The sequence below is a fragment of the Pelodiscus sinensis genome, chromosome 23, assembly GCF_049634645.1.
Source record: "Pelodiscus sinensis isolate JC-2024 chromosome 23, ASM4963464v1, whole genome shotgun sequence".
Taxonomy (NCBI): domain Eukaryota; kingdom Metazoa; phylum Chordata; order Testudines; family Trionychidae; genus Pelodiscus; species Pelodiscus sinensis.
Window position 1 is genome coordinate 4,921,767 of NC_134733.1, and position 20,709 is coordinate 4,942,475.

At 48.7% G+C, this 20,709-nt stretch overlaps 1 protein-coding gene across 10 annotated transcripts in view; it reads left to right on the forward strand.

The window, feature by feature from the left end:
• CCDC30 (coiled-coil domain containing 30) overlaps positions 1-20,709 on the forward strand; it is a 119,018-nt gene that overhangs the window by 29,413 nt on the left and 68,896 nt on the right. For 8 of the 10 annotated variants that reach the window (XR_012897362.1, XM_075906727.1, XM_075906718.1 and 5 more), the window contains 3 exons: positions 11,764-11,954; positions 15,736-15,825; positions 17,044-17,197. Coding sequence is in view for 9 of the 10 variants with exons in the window: in XM_075906727.1 (XP_075762842.1) it covers positions 11,764-11,954; positions 15,736-15,825; positions 17,044-17,197 (435 nt within the window). In the remaining variant the exon portion in view is untranslated. Of the gene's footprint in view, positions 1-6,821; positions 6,941-11,763; positions 11,955-15,735; positions 15,826-17,043; positions 17,198-20,709 lie in introns of those variants that run through there. The other 2 variants (XM_075906723.1, XM_075906717.1) reach the window with 2 other exon arrangements.

Below are 20,709 nucleotides of genomic sequence, written 5' to 3' on the forward strand. Positions count from 1 at the left end.
GCCTCTGCCTCCCCTGCCCTCTGCAGAGACGGTGCTGGGAGGAACCAGCTTAAAGTCAGTTCTCTCCAGCACTGGCTCCTACTGCCCTCCCCCGCTTGCTGCCCCTGTCTCTGATAAAGGCAGCAAGGGTGGAGGGAAGTGGCTAGTCGAGTGGCTACTCGACTATCCAATAAGCATTTGCTTATCAGATAGTCAACTGGTCACTAACATCCCTATATTTAAGAACAGGTGAGACAGACGACTGTCTGGGATAATCTAGATCAGGGCTACTCAACACATGGGCCTCATGCGGCCCGTTGGCTTGCGGCCTGCGGTGCAGTTTGGGTTTGCACAGGACTTGACATGCGGCCCATAGGTGGGAGCCAGAAAAAAAAGTCGTCAATAGAATGGTCTTCTGTTGAGATGCGTCTTAGTAGTTAAATTCCTGGACTGTCATTGCTCATTAAAAGTGCTGTCATAGGGATGGGAATTGGGTAGATATTGCTTTTTATTAATATCAGCACAACTGACTTAACTGGGGCCTGCGAGTTGTGTAGTCTTGCCTTAATCTTTGTATTCATGCCCGTCAGTGTGAAAGAAGCAATTTGCATATATTTGCAAATATATGCATGTATATGCAACCACACTTAAGTTGCGGCCCTTGGCATGTGCTATGAGTATCACTGTGGCCCCCGGGGCTTCCAAAGTTGCATCGCCCTGATCTAGATGGTGCTTGATCCTGCTGTGAGGGCAGGAGACTGGACTCGATGATCTCTCAAGGTCCCTTCCAGTTCTAGTGCTCTATGATTCTATGATTCGGCTTTGAAAGGAGTTGAGTAAGAACGGATCTGTGCACAAAGGAGATGGTGTGCTGACCATGACAAAGTCCAGTCCTGTCCAAAAAGATGATCTAGAGCAGGGGTCTCCAAACTACGGCCCGGGGGCCGGATGCGGCCCGCGAGGCCCTCTCATCCGGCCCGTGGAGACCTTTTTGGATTCAAAGGCAGAAGAAGTGAGATTGTTTCAAAACCCATTTGAAGCAGATGTGGCCAGTTGCCCAGATGAACTGCAGCTGGAAGTCATTGAGTTGCAAGCAAATGACCTCCTTAGGGACAAGTTCAAAATAGGACTGGTGGGTTTTTACCAGTTTTTGCCCAAGGAAGACTTTCCTAATGTCAAAACTTTTGCATCAAGGTACCTTTCAACCTTTGGAACAACATACCTGTGTGAACAAACATTTTCAAGAATGAAATACGTGAAGAACAATTTGAGAACAAACTTGTCCGATGATAATCTCAGGTCACTGTTGATGTTAGGGACAACAAATCTAAAGCCAGAAATGTCTGCTGTTTTGGCATCCAGGAAACAATTTCACCATTCACACTAATACAGGTGTTCATGTGTAGTGTATGAATGTGTTATTAAATAATAACTGAATAAAATAATATTAAATAAATAATTAAAAACAACATCCATGTTTTGATTGTTTTTTATTTGGACCTCAAGTGTGTAGTCGGCCCCCGAACTGCTATTTGATAGTTAATGCGGCCCTCGGGCTGAAAAGTTTGGAGACCCCTGATCTAGAGTACACCCACCTATGTATCCTGGGCCAGCAATCACCAGCGCTGCACCACTAAGTTGACAAGTCTTCAGATACCGAATCAACATGCAAGAATCAGAATGGACATTCCCTTCACCTAGGACAATGGTCCCACTTGGTTGGTGGCCACAAAACAGCCCTTAAGGATCTCTCCTACCCCGCTCTGGGAATACCTCTAGCACTGCTGTCTTCTTTGGCAGTCACAGAACTAGCACAGTGCTTCTTCATCCCAACCTTGCAGGAGCCTCGATACCAGCAGCATTCTAGGGGCGTATTGTGGCATTCTTATATTCTTAAAACTCTGATAATTCTCTGGCTGTCACAAGGCCCAGAGGGGACATGACAATGGGGGTGCAAGTTAGGGGCACTCTGAGGGTTATATTCTTGTCACAAACGATTGGGTCTTTGCTCACCGTCCTATTGCTGCTATGAGCATTAAGGTTTTGCAGTACTGTGTAAGCGCATGGTGGAAGTGTAAGGCAGAGAAGCATGTTAGTTACAGTATCCCGCAAGATGGGTAGGTGGCAGGGAACATTTGAATTATGCCCTAACTTTGCATTTCTTTGGTTGTTAAGATTTTGGGTGAAGAAAATATGGTACGATGCAAGCGTAAAAGTCCTCTACAACGTATTTAGCAGATGAAAAGTGCGGTAATGGCACTTACTGGTGACAATGTAGGGTGTCTATGTTATAGCAGAAACTTTGTGCTTCCATTTGAAGAAAAGAGAGGCACAGGGAAGAAAACCTCAATAAATAAAAAATGGCTGGACCAGAGACTGAGGCAGGTACACAAAATCAATCAGGATAAGCCCTAAAGTTGTAGAGTAAAACACAGTCATTTTGTTAGGGTATGTCTACACTACCCCGCTAGTTCGAACTAGCGGAGGTAATGTAGTCATCCGCAGTTGCAAATGAAGCCCGGGATTTGAATTTCCCGGGCTTCATTTGCATGAAGCCGGCTGGCGCCATTTTTAAATGCCGACTAGTTCGAACCCCGTGCCGCGCGGCTACACGCGGCATGGGAGTAGCTAGTTCGGATTAGGCTTCCTAATCCGAACTAGCTGTACTCCTCGTTCCATGGATTAGGCTTCCTAATCCGATCTAGCTACTCCGTGCCGCGTGTAGCCGCGCGGCACGGGGTTCGAACTAGCCGGCATTTAAAAATGGCACCGGCCGGCTTCATGCAAATGAAGCCCGGGAAATTCAAATCCCGGGCTTCGTTTGCAACTGCGGATGACTACATTACCCCCACTAGTTCGAACTAGCGGGGTAGTGTAGACATACCCTTAGAGATCTGTTAAAGCTGCCTTTATAACCACAGGAATAATTCTGTGGTAGCAGCTTATGTTATCCTTAGGATCCAGCTGCTGCTGACTTCATGTTCAATTATTGGTCCTAGAGAGCTGTGCATTTAGTGCCTCTCTCCACAGTGAATAGTTTCCTGTCCTTGGGGCAGTTTGCAATCCATTTCAGCAACTCTCTTCTAATATGCTGTGTTTTTGTTGGGTAGATTGATTGCTTGTGTGCTGAGGTACCCAACTCATGAGCTTTCATGAGAGACAAGTTATAGCATCATGTTTCCGCTGCTCTCGTTACAGCATATTTTGTCTAAAATGTAAATTGCCAGACAATATAGAGGGATCTAGCCTGAGAGTCTGCCCACGCATATCATGCCAATCAACAGTCTAACCATGCTATTTGTGTCTCACCCCTCATCGTCTGGGTTCAATTACACTGGAACAAAAGTCTCAGAGGGCAAGCATAAAAGTCCTCTAACAACGTATTTATCAGGTGAAAAGTGTGGTAATGGCACTTATTGTACCATTAGGGTACGTCTAAGCTACATGGCTCCGTCGACGGAGCCAGGTAAATTTGTTTGTTCGGCAAAGGGAAATGAAGCCGTGATTTAAATAATCGCGGCTTCATTTAAATTTAAATGGCTGCCCCGCTCTGCCGATCAGCTGTTTGTCGGCAGATTGGGGCAGTCTGGATGCTCCCCTGCCGACATGAAAGCCCTTTATCGACCTCCCCGGTAAACCTCATCCGATGAGGCATAACGGGGAGGTCGATAAAGGACTTTCAGGTCGGTGCAGGAGCGTCCAGACTAGCGTGCTGAGCCAACAAACAGCTGATCAGCTGTTTGTCGGCTCAGCATGGCAGCCATTTAAATTTCAATGAAGCCGCGATTATTTAAATCGTGGCTTCATTTCCCTCTGCCGATCAGCCTAATCTACATGGCTCCATCGAAAGAGCCATGTAGCTTAGACATACCCCAAGTGTGTAACTGAAAGAACTGAAAAAACAACGAATGGTCCTGCAGCACCTTAGAGACCAACATTTTTTTTTTTTTTTTTTTGGTCTCTAAGGTGCAGTGCCAGTGCAAAATATTTCCAGTGAAGGCAGCCTGGCATAGACACAGCTCCATGTGTTGGTTCCCAGGAACACTTAGCTACAGATCGTCCATTGCTCAACCTAGAGTGGGTATGGCAAGACCTTGTCCTAACCAGAAATGGGAAGGTCTCATTTGGGATTAATATGTCCTTTCCTGACTGACGTGTCACTGTGTCTTTTGCTGTAAATGTAAAGGTACATCCCTCTCCCGTATTTTCCACTTCTTCCCTCTCAACAGTCATTTCTATTCTAGGTCAAATGTGAATGCTTTGAAGATGCTCAGTCTAGCAGTTGGGTGTTTGGGGTTTCTAGGTGGAGTGTGTTTGTGTGATCATCCTGATTACAAAACTGCTACAGGATGAGGAAGAATGTTTGATTTCCTGGGATCTGTAGCATTACCATTGTCACATTTCTTAGATATGCACATAGACCATGTGGCCCAGGTGTATTTTAAACACCACAACGAGTAAAAATGCAGAAAAACTGCAAGGCAGCTCCATTTGACCTTAATATGTTCCTTGTACAAATCAGTTTAAAGTCAAGGGAAGAGGCAACCAGGGAATCACAGGGTGTTTTCCATCCACAGGACTGATAGAGACAGCAGCAGAATGTGGAGTGGAAACATGCAATTGATTTGGCCTTCAGGCTTAGGATGAGATTGTTATACTAGATTGTATCCAGCCTGAGCATATGGAGCTGTGTGGCAAATGCCTCTTACAAACGGAAAAATAAGCAGAGAATGGCGGGGTGCCTTAGCGTTTCCTGTCCCTTTACAACAGGCCACTCCCCTTCAAGGTTGTTTGCCTTCCTAGAGTGAGGTCAGGACCGTCTAGAGCAGGGGTGGGGAACCATGCAGCCCCTGGCTTGTCTGGATCTGGCCCCTGAGACTCGGGGCTTCCCCCAGCATAGGGGAGCCCGTGCTGGAGAGGGGTGGTTGTTTTGTTTCTCACTTGTGTGCAGCCCCCAACTGACTTTTCTGTGGGTCAGTAGCCCCCGACCCACAAAAGGTTCCCCACCCCTGCTCTAGAGACATGTAACCCGTGGAGCTGCATGCATGACCCCTTACACACACACACACACACACGCTAAGCCTTTAGATCGGCAAGCATCACAGCTTCCCTCAAGTCCTGTCCTACTGCCATGCTCCAAGTGTCTCACTCGTTTTTCGGTCCTGTTCTGCAAATAGGAAGCAAATTTTGAAGTGAGGACAAATAATCACTGGAACATGAATGGTACAAGAATCCTGGGTGGAATTCTCTGTCCTGTGCTAGTGGAGGGTGAGACTAGATCGTAGTCGTCTGGCTAAGCACTAAAATGTGTGAATTTTTTTCCCTCTGCGGTACAGTTCCAAAGCAAACTGCCCTTCTTGGGGAGACCTTTCAATAGATTTTGCATTTGAGGCCAAACCTAGGCACAATGCAAAACACAAACTCAAAAAACAACCAATAGTCTAGCTGCACCTTAAAGACTAACAAAACATGTAGATGGCATCATGAGCTTTCATGGGGACAACCCAATTCTTCAGATGAGCCACTTCAGCTCATGATACCATCTACATGTTTTGTTAGTCTTTAAGGTGCTGCTAGACTATTGGTTATTTTTTAAGTTTTTCCAGTTGCAGACTAACTCATCTACCCTTCTGAATCTTTCAAAACAAACAGTTCCCCTATGCTTCTGTTTCAAGACTGAAGCTAAGTGCAGGCTAAGTAGAGTGAGTGTAAATTACACTCTCTCTGGCTGATTATAGGGGCACAGATGAAAACGCTTCATTACATTGTCACAAGCTCCTTTTCCATTTGAGCATTTTCCCTGTTCATTGTGGAGGGCTTTGGTGCACTGCTCCAGAAAAGAAGGACACCCAACCCTTTCTCTGATGCATCCCATTGGAGAACCAGCGGTTCTCTGGGTTGGTAGTCCTTTACAACAGACGCTCCATTCTCATTTGTTTCAGTGAGTCAAAAGTTTGCTCTTGGGAACCTGCCCAGTCCCACCCCTCAACGTCTGCTTTGGGAGTCAATGTAAGGGTGCTGCCAGCCCAGCCAGGTGTAGACAGAACTGGGACTGAAAGCCTGTCATTCCTATGAAGAGCTACATTCCTTTTCAGGTCTGGTCTACACCTGGAGTTTAGGTCGAACTTAAGCGCATTAGGTCGATTTTCTAAACAATGAATCCACACCACAAGCCTGTTCCATCAGTTGTAAGGGCTGATACCATGCAATTTCAGTACTCCTGCTTTTCCTGAGGAGTAATGATTCAGTCAACCTTGCATGGTCGACTGTAGGGTAGTTCAGATGCAGCACTGGGAAAGTGTCCCACAGTGCTGCAACATGACCATTCTGCCCAGGACTTTCAACTCTTCTGCTCTCCGGGTGCACAGGAAAATCTGAATTTCGTTTCCTGTGTAGCCAGCATGGCGAGCAGACCTCAGAGCAGGCAGCACATCTCAGCAGCTCAGCTGACGATGAGTTTCCAGGGTCGGAGATGAGCACCAGCAGGGGTCATGCAGAAGGCTCTGGACGTCATGGCTATGTGAGGAGAGGCATCATTTCAGGCAGAACTACAAAGCAGTAAAAGAAACACAGGCATCTATGCCAAGATCACACAGGGCATGGTGGAGCAAGGATACACCAGGGATGCCCAGCAGTTCCGCATGAAAATAAAAGTTCTCTGGCAGGCGTACGAGAAGACAAAGGTGGCAGACAGATAGTCCGGGTCAGCGCTGCAAACCTGCTGCTTCTATGATTCTAGGTGGGGACCCGAGCAGTGTCCCAATTCAGTCTGTGAATTTCTCCCAAGAGACTCTTCAGGCAACAGCAGGGAGGACAGTGGATGAGGAAGAGGAGGAGAATGATCAGCAGGCGAGCAGAACATCTGATCTCGCCAACTGCTGGGACCTTTTCTGACTTTGGATACAATCCCTTCCTCCCAGGACGTCTCCTGCCGGGCCCGATGACAAGGAGGACGCTTCTGGTGAGATCACATTTTAGTCATGCTCCCAGTGGGTCAAGGCAATTGGGTGTGATCTGTGGCAGCCACTCTGCCTACCACGGGTGATTGGTGAAGGCAGGGCCCCAGGCCCCACCTCCAGTCCCTCCCCTTATGCTAAGGCCCTGCCCCTTCCCTGCCCCCATGCGTGTGTGCTCCCCCTCCCAACCACAGGGAAGGGTTAGGGTGGGGGGGTATATTTGCCTCAGGGGTGAGGGGCACATGGCATGGCCCCAGCCTCCCGGCCCCAGCCTCCCATCCCCAGAGGAGGGCTTGCCGTACCATGTGTCCCGGCCCAGCCCAGCCTCTCCAGCCTCAGAGCACCAGGGAGGGAGGAGGGCGCACCACGCTGTGCGACAGCCCAGCCTCTCCAGCCCTGGAGCACTGGGAGGGGAGAGGAGGGTGGCCCCCGCGTGGCCCCAGCCTCTTCAGCTCTGAGGAGGGTGGAGGGCGCATGGGGTGGCTCCATCTTCCTCAGCCCTGGAGCATTGGGGGGCAGCAACACTGCGCCCCCAGAATGCTTACAGCAGGTGCTCTATCAGTGTGTGTGTGTGGGGGGGGGGGGTTATGACTGGCATTTTGGGAAGGCAAAGCCTTCCCCCACCAAGAGACTGGCCACCCATGTTGCCTGCACAGCAGAGGCTCCCTGGAACAGTTTGCTAAGATGTCTGGAGATGGCGTGGGACTCCTCCCTGCACATCTCTACAGAGCTGTCGTGGAGGAACTCTTTCATCTTTCTCACAAGGTTTCTGGAGAGGCTGCCTTCTTCTGCCCTCCATGGCAGCACCTTTCCAGGCCACGTCAGCAGTAAGTGGGCTGGTGTCATTGCAGCACAAGGCCCAGGTCTCTGGCCACATTCACTCAGCCTTCGCTCCCGCTCCCTCTGTGTGACTCGGAGAAGACTGATACCATGCATGGCAACCCGGATGAAGCACGGGGAGCTCTGTAACTGAGACCACAGTAGGATACCTTCATTGGCTTATTCCCAATAAAGCATTGTTTGAAGTCCTGCACCCCCCTCCACCCGCAGATCCCCCTCTATGCCCAGACCCCCCTTCACCCGCAGGCTGCTGTGTGGAAGGGAAAGTTGTTCTCTCCCATCAAGCAGGGGGTACTGAGCACACGGTCACTATGCGAGCCCCTGCCCTGCCACTACACCTGGACCCCCTTCTGTCCACAGGCTCTTAAGGGAAGCAAAAGTTGCACTTTTCTGGCAAATGGGGGGTGCCAAGCACAAGATCACCATGTGGGCCCCTGCCCTGCTGCCACACCTCCGTGGCCTCCTTACAAACACAGACACTTGCCCAGCTGCGAGAACTATTTGCAAGCACTGTCTCACACATGCTTTCAAAACAGAAGCAAAAGAGCAAGCCTACGCCTGGCACCAGACTGAGCCCAGCTGCTGCCTTAAGATCTTCATTGCTTGTGTTGAGTGGGGGTGTTTACAGTGGGGTTGAAAAATTCCTTTTAATTGGTAACTGATTAAGGGGGGTGGGGCGGAAGCTAGGCTGGAGTGCCCCCTCCCCTCCGCACCCACCACTGCCGGGTTCAAGTGCCCCTGCGTGCAGCACGCCTGGTTAACCATTGCACACAAGCAATAATGATGTTGTTGTTGAGAAATCAAGCGTTTGTGTTTAGGGACCAGAAAGGAAGCAGGGACAAAGAATGAGTTCAGAAAGAGATTGAATGCCACCAGCAATCTGCCAATTGCTTCTCTCAGGTGCTTCACAGAAGAGTATGTTCGTGACCTCCTCAGAGTCTTCCTCGTTCCAGTGGACTCTGCCATACTGCAGCCATACTGCAGCATAAGGCACATGATGGTTGCCATGACTGTCATCGTACTTTGCTGCTGAACAGGTTCCATGCTGTACAGTAATTCCTCATTTAACACGGTAGATACGTTTCAGAAAATGATCGTGTTAAGTGAAAACATGTTACGTGGGATCAATTTTTCCATTGAAAATAATGGAAAAGGTGGGGGTTGCGTTTCAAGCGGCGGTGTCCAAGTCAACTTTCTTTTGGTGCTGAGTCATCAACATCAACATTAGGGGGGTGGACTTTTGTTGACAAAACTATACCTGCGTCTACACTGTCGCTGAGTTCTGTCGACAACTGTAAACCTCATTCTACGAGGAATAACGCCTTTTGTCGACAGAGTTCTGTCAACAGAAGGAGTTATTGCATCTACACTGTCCTTTGCATCTACGCTGTCATGTCGACAAAGTGGCTTGCTTTGTCGACAGAACTGGATGTAGTCTAGATGCTCTGTCGACAGAAGCTTTGTCGACAGAACTTCTGTCGACAAAAGCCTGTAGTCTAGACGTGCCCTAGATGATGTACTGTACTGTACAGTAAAACTCCCAATAGGGCATCGGCTGGAACCCGGAAGTGCTCCAGTCAGCTGCTCTCTCGGCGGGACTGCTCAGAGCCGCATGTGCACTTGCGGCTCCAGCCAGCGCTTGTTAGCAGCCGGGGCTGGGACATAAGGTTGGGGGAAAAAGGGGACTGGGTTACAGCAGGGAGGGGAGGTGTTTGGCCCTGGGGAAGGGAAAGGGAGCAGAGGGGAGGGGGATTGGGTTGGGAGTACAGTATGCCCCTGTGACGGGTCTGCTGGGACCCGCACTGCATCCAGCAAGGGGAGATCGCTGGGGAACAGCATGGCGAGTGGCCAACCCTCTGCCGCTTTGCAGGGAGATGGGGGAAGCCCTGCGCAGCAGCCGGCGACAGGCCAGCTGGGGAAACCGTGTTATTTCGGGGACGGTAGTGTTATTCAAAAAATGTTCCCCCCCAAAAATCGTGCTATCATGAAAACGTGTTAAGTGGGCACGTGTTAAAAGAGTAATTACTGCATTCCATGCTTATTGCATCTGCAGCCCTGTACGCCATCTACATGGATAACCAGGGGAAAGGTGCAAAAGGACTGTTTGCCTTTGCTTTCAGAAGTTGCTAGAGTTCCACAATTCAGTTCTCTAAAGAGTCTGTCTGCATGGTGCATGTACCATCCCCACAGAGACTGAGCGGGATGCATTGAGGGGGTGTAAGGACAGACCAGGAATTTCCCTGCAGTTGTTCTGGCTGACAGGCAGGGACTGTTGGCATCCCAGCAGCACAGAGGAACTGAAAGAAGCAATCACAAGGGAATGTAAAGGGGGTAAGAAACTGGAAGGGGGAGGGGCAGGGAAGAGACTGTTGAAGAAACTGGAGTGGGGAGACATATGAGGTAGAAGGTGGGGGACGGCAGTGGACAGGAACAGAGGGAGAGGGGGACAGCGCTCCGAGCTGGTGGATAGGGCAGAGGCGAGGAAGACAGAACGGGGACAGATACTCTTGGGCTGTGTCTACATTAGCAAGATTTTGGCTCTGGGGAAGGGAAAGGGCCTGTCTACACTGGCCGCGAGTATTTGCGCAAGAACACTGATGTTCTACTGTATGAAATCAGTGCTTCTTGCGCAAATACTCTGATGCTCCCGCTCAGGGATAAGTCCTCTTGTGCAAGTGTTCTTGCGCAAGAGGCCAGTGTAGACAGGTAACCTGAATTTCTTGCGCAAGAAAGCCCGATGGCTAAAATGGCCATTGGAGCTTTCTTGCGCAAGAGAGCGTCTACACTGGCACGGATGCTTTTGCACAAAAGCACATCTCTTGCGCAAAGGCACATGCCAGTGCAGACGCTCTCTTGCACAAATACTTTTAACGGAAAAACTTTTCCATTAAAAGTATTTGCGCAAAATCATGCCAGTGTAGACACAGCCTAGGAGCCTAGGGCCAGGAGAGCCCATAACCACTAGAGAACATTCCTCTATTGTGCCTGGAATGAGTCCAGACCCCACATCTGCCATGACCCCACTCCTGCACTTCTACGCCCCATACCTAACTTCACCCCAGAGCCTGTACTCCCAGCCAGAGCCCTCATCCCCCCAGTCCCGAGCCCCCTCCCACAAACGAAACCTCTCGGCCCCATCCCTGCCACAGATTGCCCATGTGCAGAATGACTTTTATTATGTGCACCAATAAGGAGGCGATGGGTCGCAAATAATTGGCACATAACAAAATTCATTCTGCATATGGACATAAAAAATTAAAGGGAACACTAATGCTGGTCCCTGCTGAGGACCCAAGTTAGGTTCAGCACGACTCACATGATGGAATGTTGGTTTTGTTTACTTTTGTTTTTTCAATTTGGAAATTACATAAATAAAGCCTACATTGAAAGGAGGCCTGAAGAGGAGCTCTGTGTAAACTTGAAAGTTGCTCATCAATAGAAACTAGTCCAATGAAAAAGATTACCTTAGCCACCTTTTCTCTGTACATTCAAAGCACAGTTAAGGTTGCAGGATCAAGCTCTCAAGAGGTAGGATAAACCAGAATTAAGATTGTCCTTGCAACCTTAATTTGCTTATTGATGACATGATCACACACTATTTTTCCATAGAATCTCTGCCTTATTCAGAGCCTTTGAAAACAATGGAAGCTGCTAGGAGTAAAAGTGCTTTTGAAAATCTAGCCACGTTTATTAGTGTTGAATGTTCTCAGCTCCACATGTCGGCAAGTGGGGGCTTTAAAAGTACCTAAAGAGGCCAGGTGATAGGTAGTGGGTATCAGGCAGTTTTGCAAATCCAACTCATGAACTGATGATACACTATATATATATATATATATATATACATATATATATATATATATATATATATTGTTAGTCTCTAAGGTGGGACAGGACCACTCAATTTTTAAGTTTCTTTAAGTTGCAGACTTACATGGCTACCCCTCAGAGCCACTAATGATTATTCATTGCTCTGCTGTGTTTCTTTCAGAAGCCCAGCTGAAGGAGGTGGAGGAAATGCTGGAACAGGAAGGCTTATCTGAGATAGCTCATAGCAGTCCCAGCGAACAGATTGCTTATTTACTGGTGGAAAGAACTACGCTGCTGGAGAAATTAGAGATTGCAGACCAAAAGCTAGATTCACGTAGCTACGTCGATGGACTGTGTGCGGCACAACTTCAGGTATCAAAATCAACAGTGGGTGATTATTAAAGTAGCCCTATCAAAGGGACAATTAAGGATATTTTCAGGGTTTATTTAAAATTAAGAACTTTTCTATCATTTATAAAAAGCCTCTGGATTCTTAAAACTGAAGTACATTTCCATACTAATTTTTACCTATCCATGTTCGCAAATGCTTTGCTCCATAGTTCTGGAATTGAATAATTGAAAACATTTTTTCTATAAAAGGAGAGAATACTGAGGGCTTTGTTATGAAAAAGAAAACCTGTAAGGATCAATTGAGAAGTTTTATTTGGGTAATTGTGGCTTCCCACTAGCCCCGGTATTTCTGATGACTCCATGAGCAAGATTTCGTGATCATGTCTCCCTCAGAGTTGTGAGAATAGCTTAAAAATCATGAGCTTTAAAAAAAATCAAGTGTTTTCTTTTTAAATGCATTCTAGTTTTAGAGGAATCTTCACAATCTTAATAAGTTAAGGACAAAAACTTAAAAAAAAAGAAAGCTAAGAGGATTTAAGTAAAACACTGTGTATCATGAGACTTGTAACTTAACTAGAAGATCTGATAAACCTATGAATAAATGGGGACTGAGAAAGGACTTCGGGACTAGGTTCATAAAGGTCTTGAAAAAATCCTTCAAAGAAATAGGAAATGCTTTAGAAGAAAAACTCTTGCCTGAAAATGTTGCCTGGCTATTACATTTTAGTTTCACAGGCCCTCATATATTTAGGCTGTTTATTCCAAAACATGATTCATATCAAAACCAGCAAAAGGAAGACTTGTTAGTGTGATTACCATTTCAGCCATAACAGCCATGTCTAAGAGACTTGATATAAGAGTGCGCCATCTCTATATATAAAAGTAAATAGGTAACAGAAAAGGTGCCAGTATTCAGGAATGTATAGCATGGTTCCTGCATTCTGCAAGGCCAATAAAACTTCTTGATGTACACTGCAAATTGTTCCCTCTGAGCAGCTCCTTGAGTTTAGTCTGATGCATTAATAAACTCTCCCTGTCTAACTCTAGTACAGAATTTTGGATTGAAAACTATTAATATTCTAATCTATACTTCTCTCATGGAGAGAGGTGGTACATTTGTTGTAAATTTTCTTCAGCCAAAAAAAAAAAAAAAAGCAGTATGAATACAACCGTTCATCACAAAGGTCATTATAGTCGGATGAAAACTGTTAATTTCTGCTACAGGATATTCAAAGTTATCAAGTTCCACATTAAAATATAATCACATAGTCCAGCGAAATTTGTGGTTCAAAAGGATTAAGGCTGAGCAAGTGAACCAACCGTCCCTCATGATGCAAACCTTTATAAGAAAGGAAATGCCAAGTTATGAGTAAGGTTCCCTCTAGGCTGCACAGCAACACGACCCCACAGCTCCTTAACGGCCCAGCCCAGCCAGGGGCTCAGGGCTTTGTGCACAGAGCTGCCTGGCTGGGGGAGGGGCATTTCTCCCTCAGTGACAGCAGCAGTTCCCTGCTGAGGACAGAGCAGTGAGTCTCTCCCAGCTGGTAGGGAGGGGACGTGTCCCTACGGGCTGGGAGAGACTCACTGCTGTGCCCTCAGTAGGAAGCTTCTGCTGTTGCGGAGGGAGAATTGCCCGTCCCCCAGCCAGGCAGCTTCCTGTGTGAGTCCTGAGCACCTGGCTGGGCGGGCTCATTAAGCAGCTGCAGGGCCGTGCTGCCGCGCAGCTTAGAAGGAATGTTGGTTGTGGGACACCTTTTAATGATACTCTAATGACCACACAGCATGTCTCCATGGACAGACTTGAAGTCCCTCCAGGAACACCCTTTGCAGGTTCCAGGTACAGAAATGCTCTACACACAAACACATCCACTTCCATCACAGTGAAATGCAAAATCTTAATTACAACCTTTGCTGGGTTTAAAAGTCTCAGAGGGGTAGCCATGTTAGTCTGTAACTAAAAATACTTAAAGACCAACAATGGTCCAGTAGCACCAAAAAATATATTGATAGTATCATGAGCTTTTGTGGGCACAACCCACTTCTTCAGAATATGTCATCTAAAAGGAAAGTTCACCCAAGTGAGTCTTCCCCAGGAGTTGCTGTGTAAAGAACTCGTCTTGTTCAGCCCAGACTTCAACCCTCCCGTCATCGTGCAAACAGACACCTCGGAGGTTCAGCTGCGGGCAGTGCTCTCTCAGGACATGGAGCGGGAGGAAAACGCCATCATCTACATTAGCAGAAAACTCTTCACTAGGGAGCATAATTATTCAGTCATTGAGAAGGAGACCCTGGCTATTAAATGGGTGATGGAGGCCCTACGTTACTAACTCCTCAGGGATTCTTACACTAGTCACTGATCAGGTACCCCTAAAGTGGCTACACACTTCAACGCACAGATAATGCGATGGTGTCTCACCTTACAACAGTATGTGTGTACCCTACAGCACCGAGCTGGACAGGAAAATGCAAACGCAGACTGTCTGTTCCGGATGGGGGAAGATCAAGTGCCCAGTCCTGGAGACTGGGAGCTGGACTAAAGCGGGTGGGGGGGATATAGTGAGCAGAGGTGGCTACTCACTGACCCAGAATGGGAGGAACCCCTCTCCAAGCCCAGGTGGGCCATGCCTGGTCCTGGTACTTTAATTCCCTTGGAGCAAAGGGGGCGAGCAGTATAAAAGCCCAGTCAGGAGCTCAGTAGGGCCCCAGCTGCCGGAGGAAGCAAAGGCCTGCCCCAAGCTTCCAAAGCAGGAGGCCACTGAAGACCTGGCTGAAGCTGAGGACTGACCCAGACCGCCAGGCCCCCATATCGACAAGGAAACGTTTCTAACCCTGCCTGAGGGTTCAGACCCCAACAGCCCCAAGGACCTCCCGGGACCATGGAGCCAGGTATACTCCGAGGAGGCGTTTGGAAGTGGCCATGAGGAAGCCGAAAACTGTCAGGCTGACTTCATTGGACTGTAGTGTGTCAGTGTGTTGTGGGCAGGATCCCTGCTGATTTCAGGCTGCCACTGCTAGGGCCCTGGGCTGGGACGCAGTGGAGTAAGGAGGGTCCGTGTTCCCCCTGCCACTCCACATACTGGGTGGCAGTCTCTCCCTCTCTGGCCAGTGATCTGTCTGTTTGTTTGCCCCACCCTGCCCCAGGGCCTGGGCTTACCAACTGTTGAACTGTCTGTTTGTGTGCCCTGCCCTGTACCAGGGCCTGGGCCTACTTAAACTGTGGACCTGCATTTGTTTACCTGCCCTACCCTGCATCAAGGCCTGGAATTGAAGGCACATTTATTGAAGGACTGAGCCGGGTGGCTTACGAGGACCATTGTTGTTTTTTAATCTTTGCGGTGTTGATGTGAGTGCACAGATTTAAGTGTGATGTGTGGCTCATGTTTCCAGAGGAATTCAGAGGTTGTAATTAAGTTTTTGTGATGCAGGCTGACTGGCACATGGGGAAGTTATCCACCTTTATCCACGTAGAGTCGGTCGAGCATATTCAGTATCAGTGTATTTTTTTGTGCAGGGCTGAGCCCATAGGATGTAAAAGGAAGAGGCCTGTGACATCACAAGGTTAAAAAAGCAGAGAACCTGCAGAGATCCCAATAAGCAGCAGAATGCGACAGGCAAGTGAGGGCTCTTTAAACAATTTGGAATCTGTCTGGATTAAAGGCCCCTTTAAAATATAAGCTATGATTACAACTGATGGCTAGTTAAGATAAAGTTAACATTTAAAAGGCTGCATATCACTATCCAGGGAAGATTAATAGCAGGCTTTTTAATGGTGTTGGCTTATTAACACGTCTTTTCATGCAAGGACAAGTTTGATCATATCCACCAGGCATTAGAAGATGAACTTCAGCAACAACATGAATCCATGCAACATACTAAAGAGACAATGGACAAGGTAAGACATGTATGCAGCCCTTTGCTTCCAGTACAGTGTGTGCCTGGGATTCCCCACAGAGATGTGACTTTGGGAGGTAAAGCAGATGCAGGTCAACTGGGATGAGAACAGCTATAAATTGAAATTACCTTTTTGCCAAGAGTGTGCCCAGTGGGAAATGCCCCCGGCTCCTGAATAAAAAACATCCACAGTTCAGGAGCTGATGCAGACTATAACAGGAGGTGATCACTGTTAGCTGGCAGACCCATGTACCTGGAGCTAACCCAGCCTGAGCCACAAACCTTAGAATGAAGAAGCAGGCTCCAGCTTAAGACATCTGGAAAGGACAAGGGAAAAGTGAAGTGAAATTCTGGGGGAAGGGAGATCTGGGAGGAGAAGGGGGAAAGACATGGAGGGGCAGTGGGAAGAAAGGTGAGACAAGGCAGGAAGTAGGAAGGGAAAGAAGCAGAGAGGTGGAAACAATAGACATGGAAGCTGAAAATCTGGCAATAGAAGCACAGGATGGAAGGAGTAACAGGGAAAGCAAATGGGAAAAGGAAATGCCCCAGTGTGAATTGTTTTGGAAAGTCTGAGCAAAAGGCACTTCCCTCGGAACATAAGAAAGTATGTGTGGTGAAGTAGAGTGGCCTGGCCTCCCTCTGGACTGGAGAGTGAGGCACCACTGCCATGTGCCTTGTGTTAACCAGTCTTACAACTCTCCGTTGGGGCTAGGCTGTTCTCATTCTTGGCTTGGGTACTCTCAGCCCCACCCAGTCTCCCCTCCCCTATCAAGCCAAAGGCACTAAAAAGAATGCACAGTTGATCAGCCATCGGAACAAACTCCCAAGGGAAGGTTCTCCATCTAAACGGGATGCCTTCTGGAAGTCATGCTACATCTCATAGTTCCTTCTTGGCTTAACATGTAGGAATCTATGAATGAAAATACAGCTTGACTAACAGTGGTCCTCAAGGGAGAAAGTGTTTCTATCCTTTTTATCCCCCGGGGATTCATCTGGAAAACACCATTCCTTAAAATTAGGTGCAAGATTGCAGCTATGACACACACTTCAGCATGCTTACATAATGGGCTTGCCTCAGTAAGTCCATGTACTGCCTGAGCAGTAGCTCTCACATGCCTATTTAGTGTGTCCCCATTTCCCAAGCACTAATGCACACTGCTTGTCAGTGCAGACAGGGCAATTGCTTTCCTTTGTCCTGTGAGCGTTGCTTTTGTTTCAGTCCCATAACAAAGAGCTGGAAAGAGAGAAAGTGTTACGAAGGCGGGTGGAGCGAGACCTGGATGAGGCTGCACGAAGGCTGCAGATGGCTCACGAAGAGATCCGCCGGCTGACAGATGAACTGGACATGCAGAAAAAGGAGCAAAGCAAACCCGGTAAATTAGAGCCACATGCGACATAGTTACTAGCCTTTAATGGGCCTGGTTTTCAGAAGTGCTGATCACTTGCACCGCCTACAGCTCGATGCCTGTGAAAATCAGGTCCTATTCTCTGTCAGTCTTGCCTGTTACTCTGGGTATGTCTACACTACAAAGTTCATTCGAACTAACAGACGTTAGTTCGAATTAACTTTGATAGGCACTACACATGCAAACCGCTAGTTCGAACTTAAGTCGAACTAGCGGAGCGCTTAATTCGAACTAGGTAAACCTCATTCCACGAGGGCTAACGTCTAGTTCGAATTAACTAGTTCGAATTAAGGGCTGTGTAGCCACTTAATTCAAACTAGTGGGAGGCTAGCCCTCCCCAGCTTTCCCTAGTGGCCACTCTGGGCACCACCAGGGAAACTCTTCTGCCCCCCTCCCGGCCCCGGAGCCCTTAAAGGGGCATGGGATGGCTACGGTGCCCGTGCCAGGTGCAAGCCTGCCAGCACCCAGCCAGCAGACCCTGCACCTTGCACGGCTCGAGCCAGCCACCCGCTGCCACCGAGCCTTCCGCCTCTTCCCGGGACCAGGCTGGCAGCTCCCGGGAGCCTGCCCAGGTCCGCAAGAGGCGGGCGCCCGCCTGGTCTAGTGTAGACATTGTGGACCTCATCCACGACCTCCGCACTAGGCACAGGAAAGTGGCCGTCTAGGGCAGGATAGCTGCCAGCCTGGCCACCCAGGAGCAGGTTTGCATGAAAATCAAGGTGGTCCACTGAGACCCCCGACCCTGAGCTTAGAATGGCCGTACTGGGTCAGACCAAAGCTCCATCTAGCCCAGTAGCCTGTCTGCCGACAGCGGCCAACACTAAGTATCCTGGAGGGGATGGACTGAAGACAGTGACCAAGCCATTTGTCTCGTGCCATCCATCTCCAGCCTTCCACAAACAGAGGCCAGGGACACCATTTCTACCCCCTAGCTAATACCACTCCATGGACCCAACCTCCATGAATTTATCTCACTTCTCTTTAAACTCTGTTCTAGTTCTAGCCTTCACAGCCTCCTGCAGCAAGGAGATCCACAGGTTGACTCTTTGCTTTGTGAAGAAGAACTTTCTGTTATTAGTTTGAATCCTGCTACCCATTCATTTAATTTGGTGTCCTCTAGTCCTTCTATTATGGGAACTAATGAAGAACTTTTCTGTATGCACCCTTTCCACACCACTCATGCTTTTATAGACCTCTATCATATCCCCCCTCAGTCTCCTCTTTTCTAAGCTGAAAAGTCCCAGTCTCTTTAGCCTTTCTTCATATAGGACCTGTTCCAAACCCCTGATCATTTTAGTTGCCCTCCCCTTTCCCACCCTCTCTCTTCCCCTCTCCCACCTCCTTGTCCCAGTCTCCCTGAGTTTTGTTCAATAAAGAGAGTTTCTATTTTTGAACACACGTGTCCTTTATTTTGTACATCAGGAAGGGGGGCTAGGGAGAGGTAAGTGGAAGGAGGTGAGGGCGGAATGGGGCACGAGCCCCCGATGGGGAGGACTGGGGTGGCTCTGCGGGCTCCTCGGGGTGGAAGCTTTCCTGAAGCCACTTGATTGACCCCCCCCCCGGATGGCAGCCTGCGGCAAGTGCAGCCGGGCTGATGGCTGAGTGCTGTGATGTGCCAAGTGTGGGCATGCAGGGCGCTCCAAGCCAGGACTGCTTTGCTGTCCCTCATCGAGTTAGCCAAGTGAGCGGGGAACCCCTGACAACTGTCTGTCCGGAGTGGGGGTCGGGTCCCTTTAAGCACAGCCCTCGGCTAGCCTGAGGCAGCAGCTCCACGCTCTAAGTCCTAATCTGATGCCCTGCCAGCACTGCTTCCAGCCAGCCTTAACTTCGGTTCAGGGTCCACTCAATGTGGACATGCTAGTTCGAATTAGCAAAACGCTAATTCGAACTAGTTTTTAGGTCTAGATGCACTTGTTCCAATTAGCTTAGTTCGAATTAACTAATTTGAATTAAGTTAGTTCGAATTAGCGCTGTAGTGTAGACAGACCCTCTGAGAATAGCCCCAGAGAGAGTCTCCTGGCCCCACACTGTCCATCTGTCACACATTAGCCTGGTAAAGCCTTTCACATGGTGTGATGGGGTGAACAGAGCCCATCATCCACTGGAGGCCGTTCAGCTCCCTGGCCAGCAGCGGGGACAGTGGAGAGGGCCTTCAAGTAGGGCAGAAGGGATCGCTCCCAGGGCACCTCTCAGAGGATGCATTTCAGATCCTTCTGCCCTCACTCCGAGGCCTCTGGACGACGGCTCTGCTTCCCCGTGTGTCCACCAGCTGTCACGCCCTCCCTGCTTTCCCGCCACATTGACAAGCTCCTCATCTTGCATCTTGCTGTCAAACCATCCTGCCCACAAAGCCCACCTGGGAGGATGTGGGGCTTAGGAGGCTTTGGACAGCTGCTGGAGAGGAGGGTGTCGCACGTATTTGCCACTTGTTGAGGCTGCCCTAACAGTGCTGTAGGTATTGCCCTAGGTCAGCAGGCGAGACGTGAGCACTTTCTGAGGGGCTGTTTATCCCAGGGAGCGCAGCTGCCGCACCACAATGTCTGGGGCTGCTCAGGCCAGATTAGAGGGGAGTTTGAACCTCCTCCTCCCAAAACTAACTCAAGAAACGCGTCTGGAAAATCCATTTTAGGCAAGGGAAGGGACACGCAGTATGTAAAGGTTCCACTCGTTAACAGAGGGTTATTAATCAGCTAATAGGTGTTATTAATATGTCACAGACAGGAGGACAGGAGATTCTTAACTCAACCTTAGAAGTTGCTCTAAATGATAATGAACCATAAGCAACCTATTGGACTTTAACAGTTGATAACAATGGATTGAAACAATTGGTCGACTCTTTATTGAAACTGCTGTGAATCATTTAACCACCTCTTATAACCCATTTCTACTTGGACTCTTTTGTGGAAGGGTGGGTGCCTCTGAATCCAGGTCAGCGGGAGGCCACGCTGACTCACCACACTGCCCAGCTAAATAGCAGTTTTAATGTCCCGGCCCTCGCTCAGGGCAAGGCTGAAACAGTTTAGGGCTCAGGCCTGGTACAGACAGAGCAGTGGTTCATAAAGGCCACTCCCTTAGTCAGGGCAGGGCAACAAACAAATAGCCCTGGCTATCTCGGCCAGTCTTCTGAGCCTGGCGGTGGTCAGGGTGGCCTTGGCCCATCTTCGGGGCCTGGCAGCAGCCGAGGTGGTCCAACCCAGTCGTACCTCCTAGGGCGGGGCAGCTGTGCCTTTCTTCTGGGGAGTCTAAGGAGAGCATCTGGCTTGCTTGCGCTCTGAGGCTACATCTAGATTGCAGGCTTCTTTTGGAAGAAGCTTTTCTGGAAGAGATCTTGCAGAAAAACTTCTTCCGAAAGAGAGCGTCCATACTGCAATAGCACATCGAAAAAGCGATCTGCTTTTTCGAAAGATAGCATCCACACTGAATGGACGCTTTCTCGCATTTCGGCTGTGATTACTATGGACGGAGTGGCCACCAGGGCA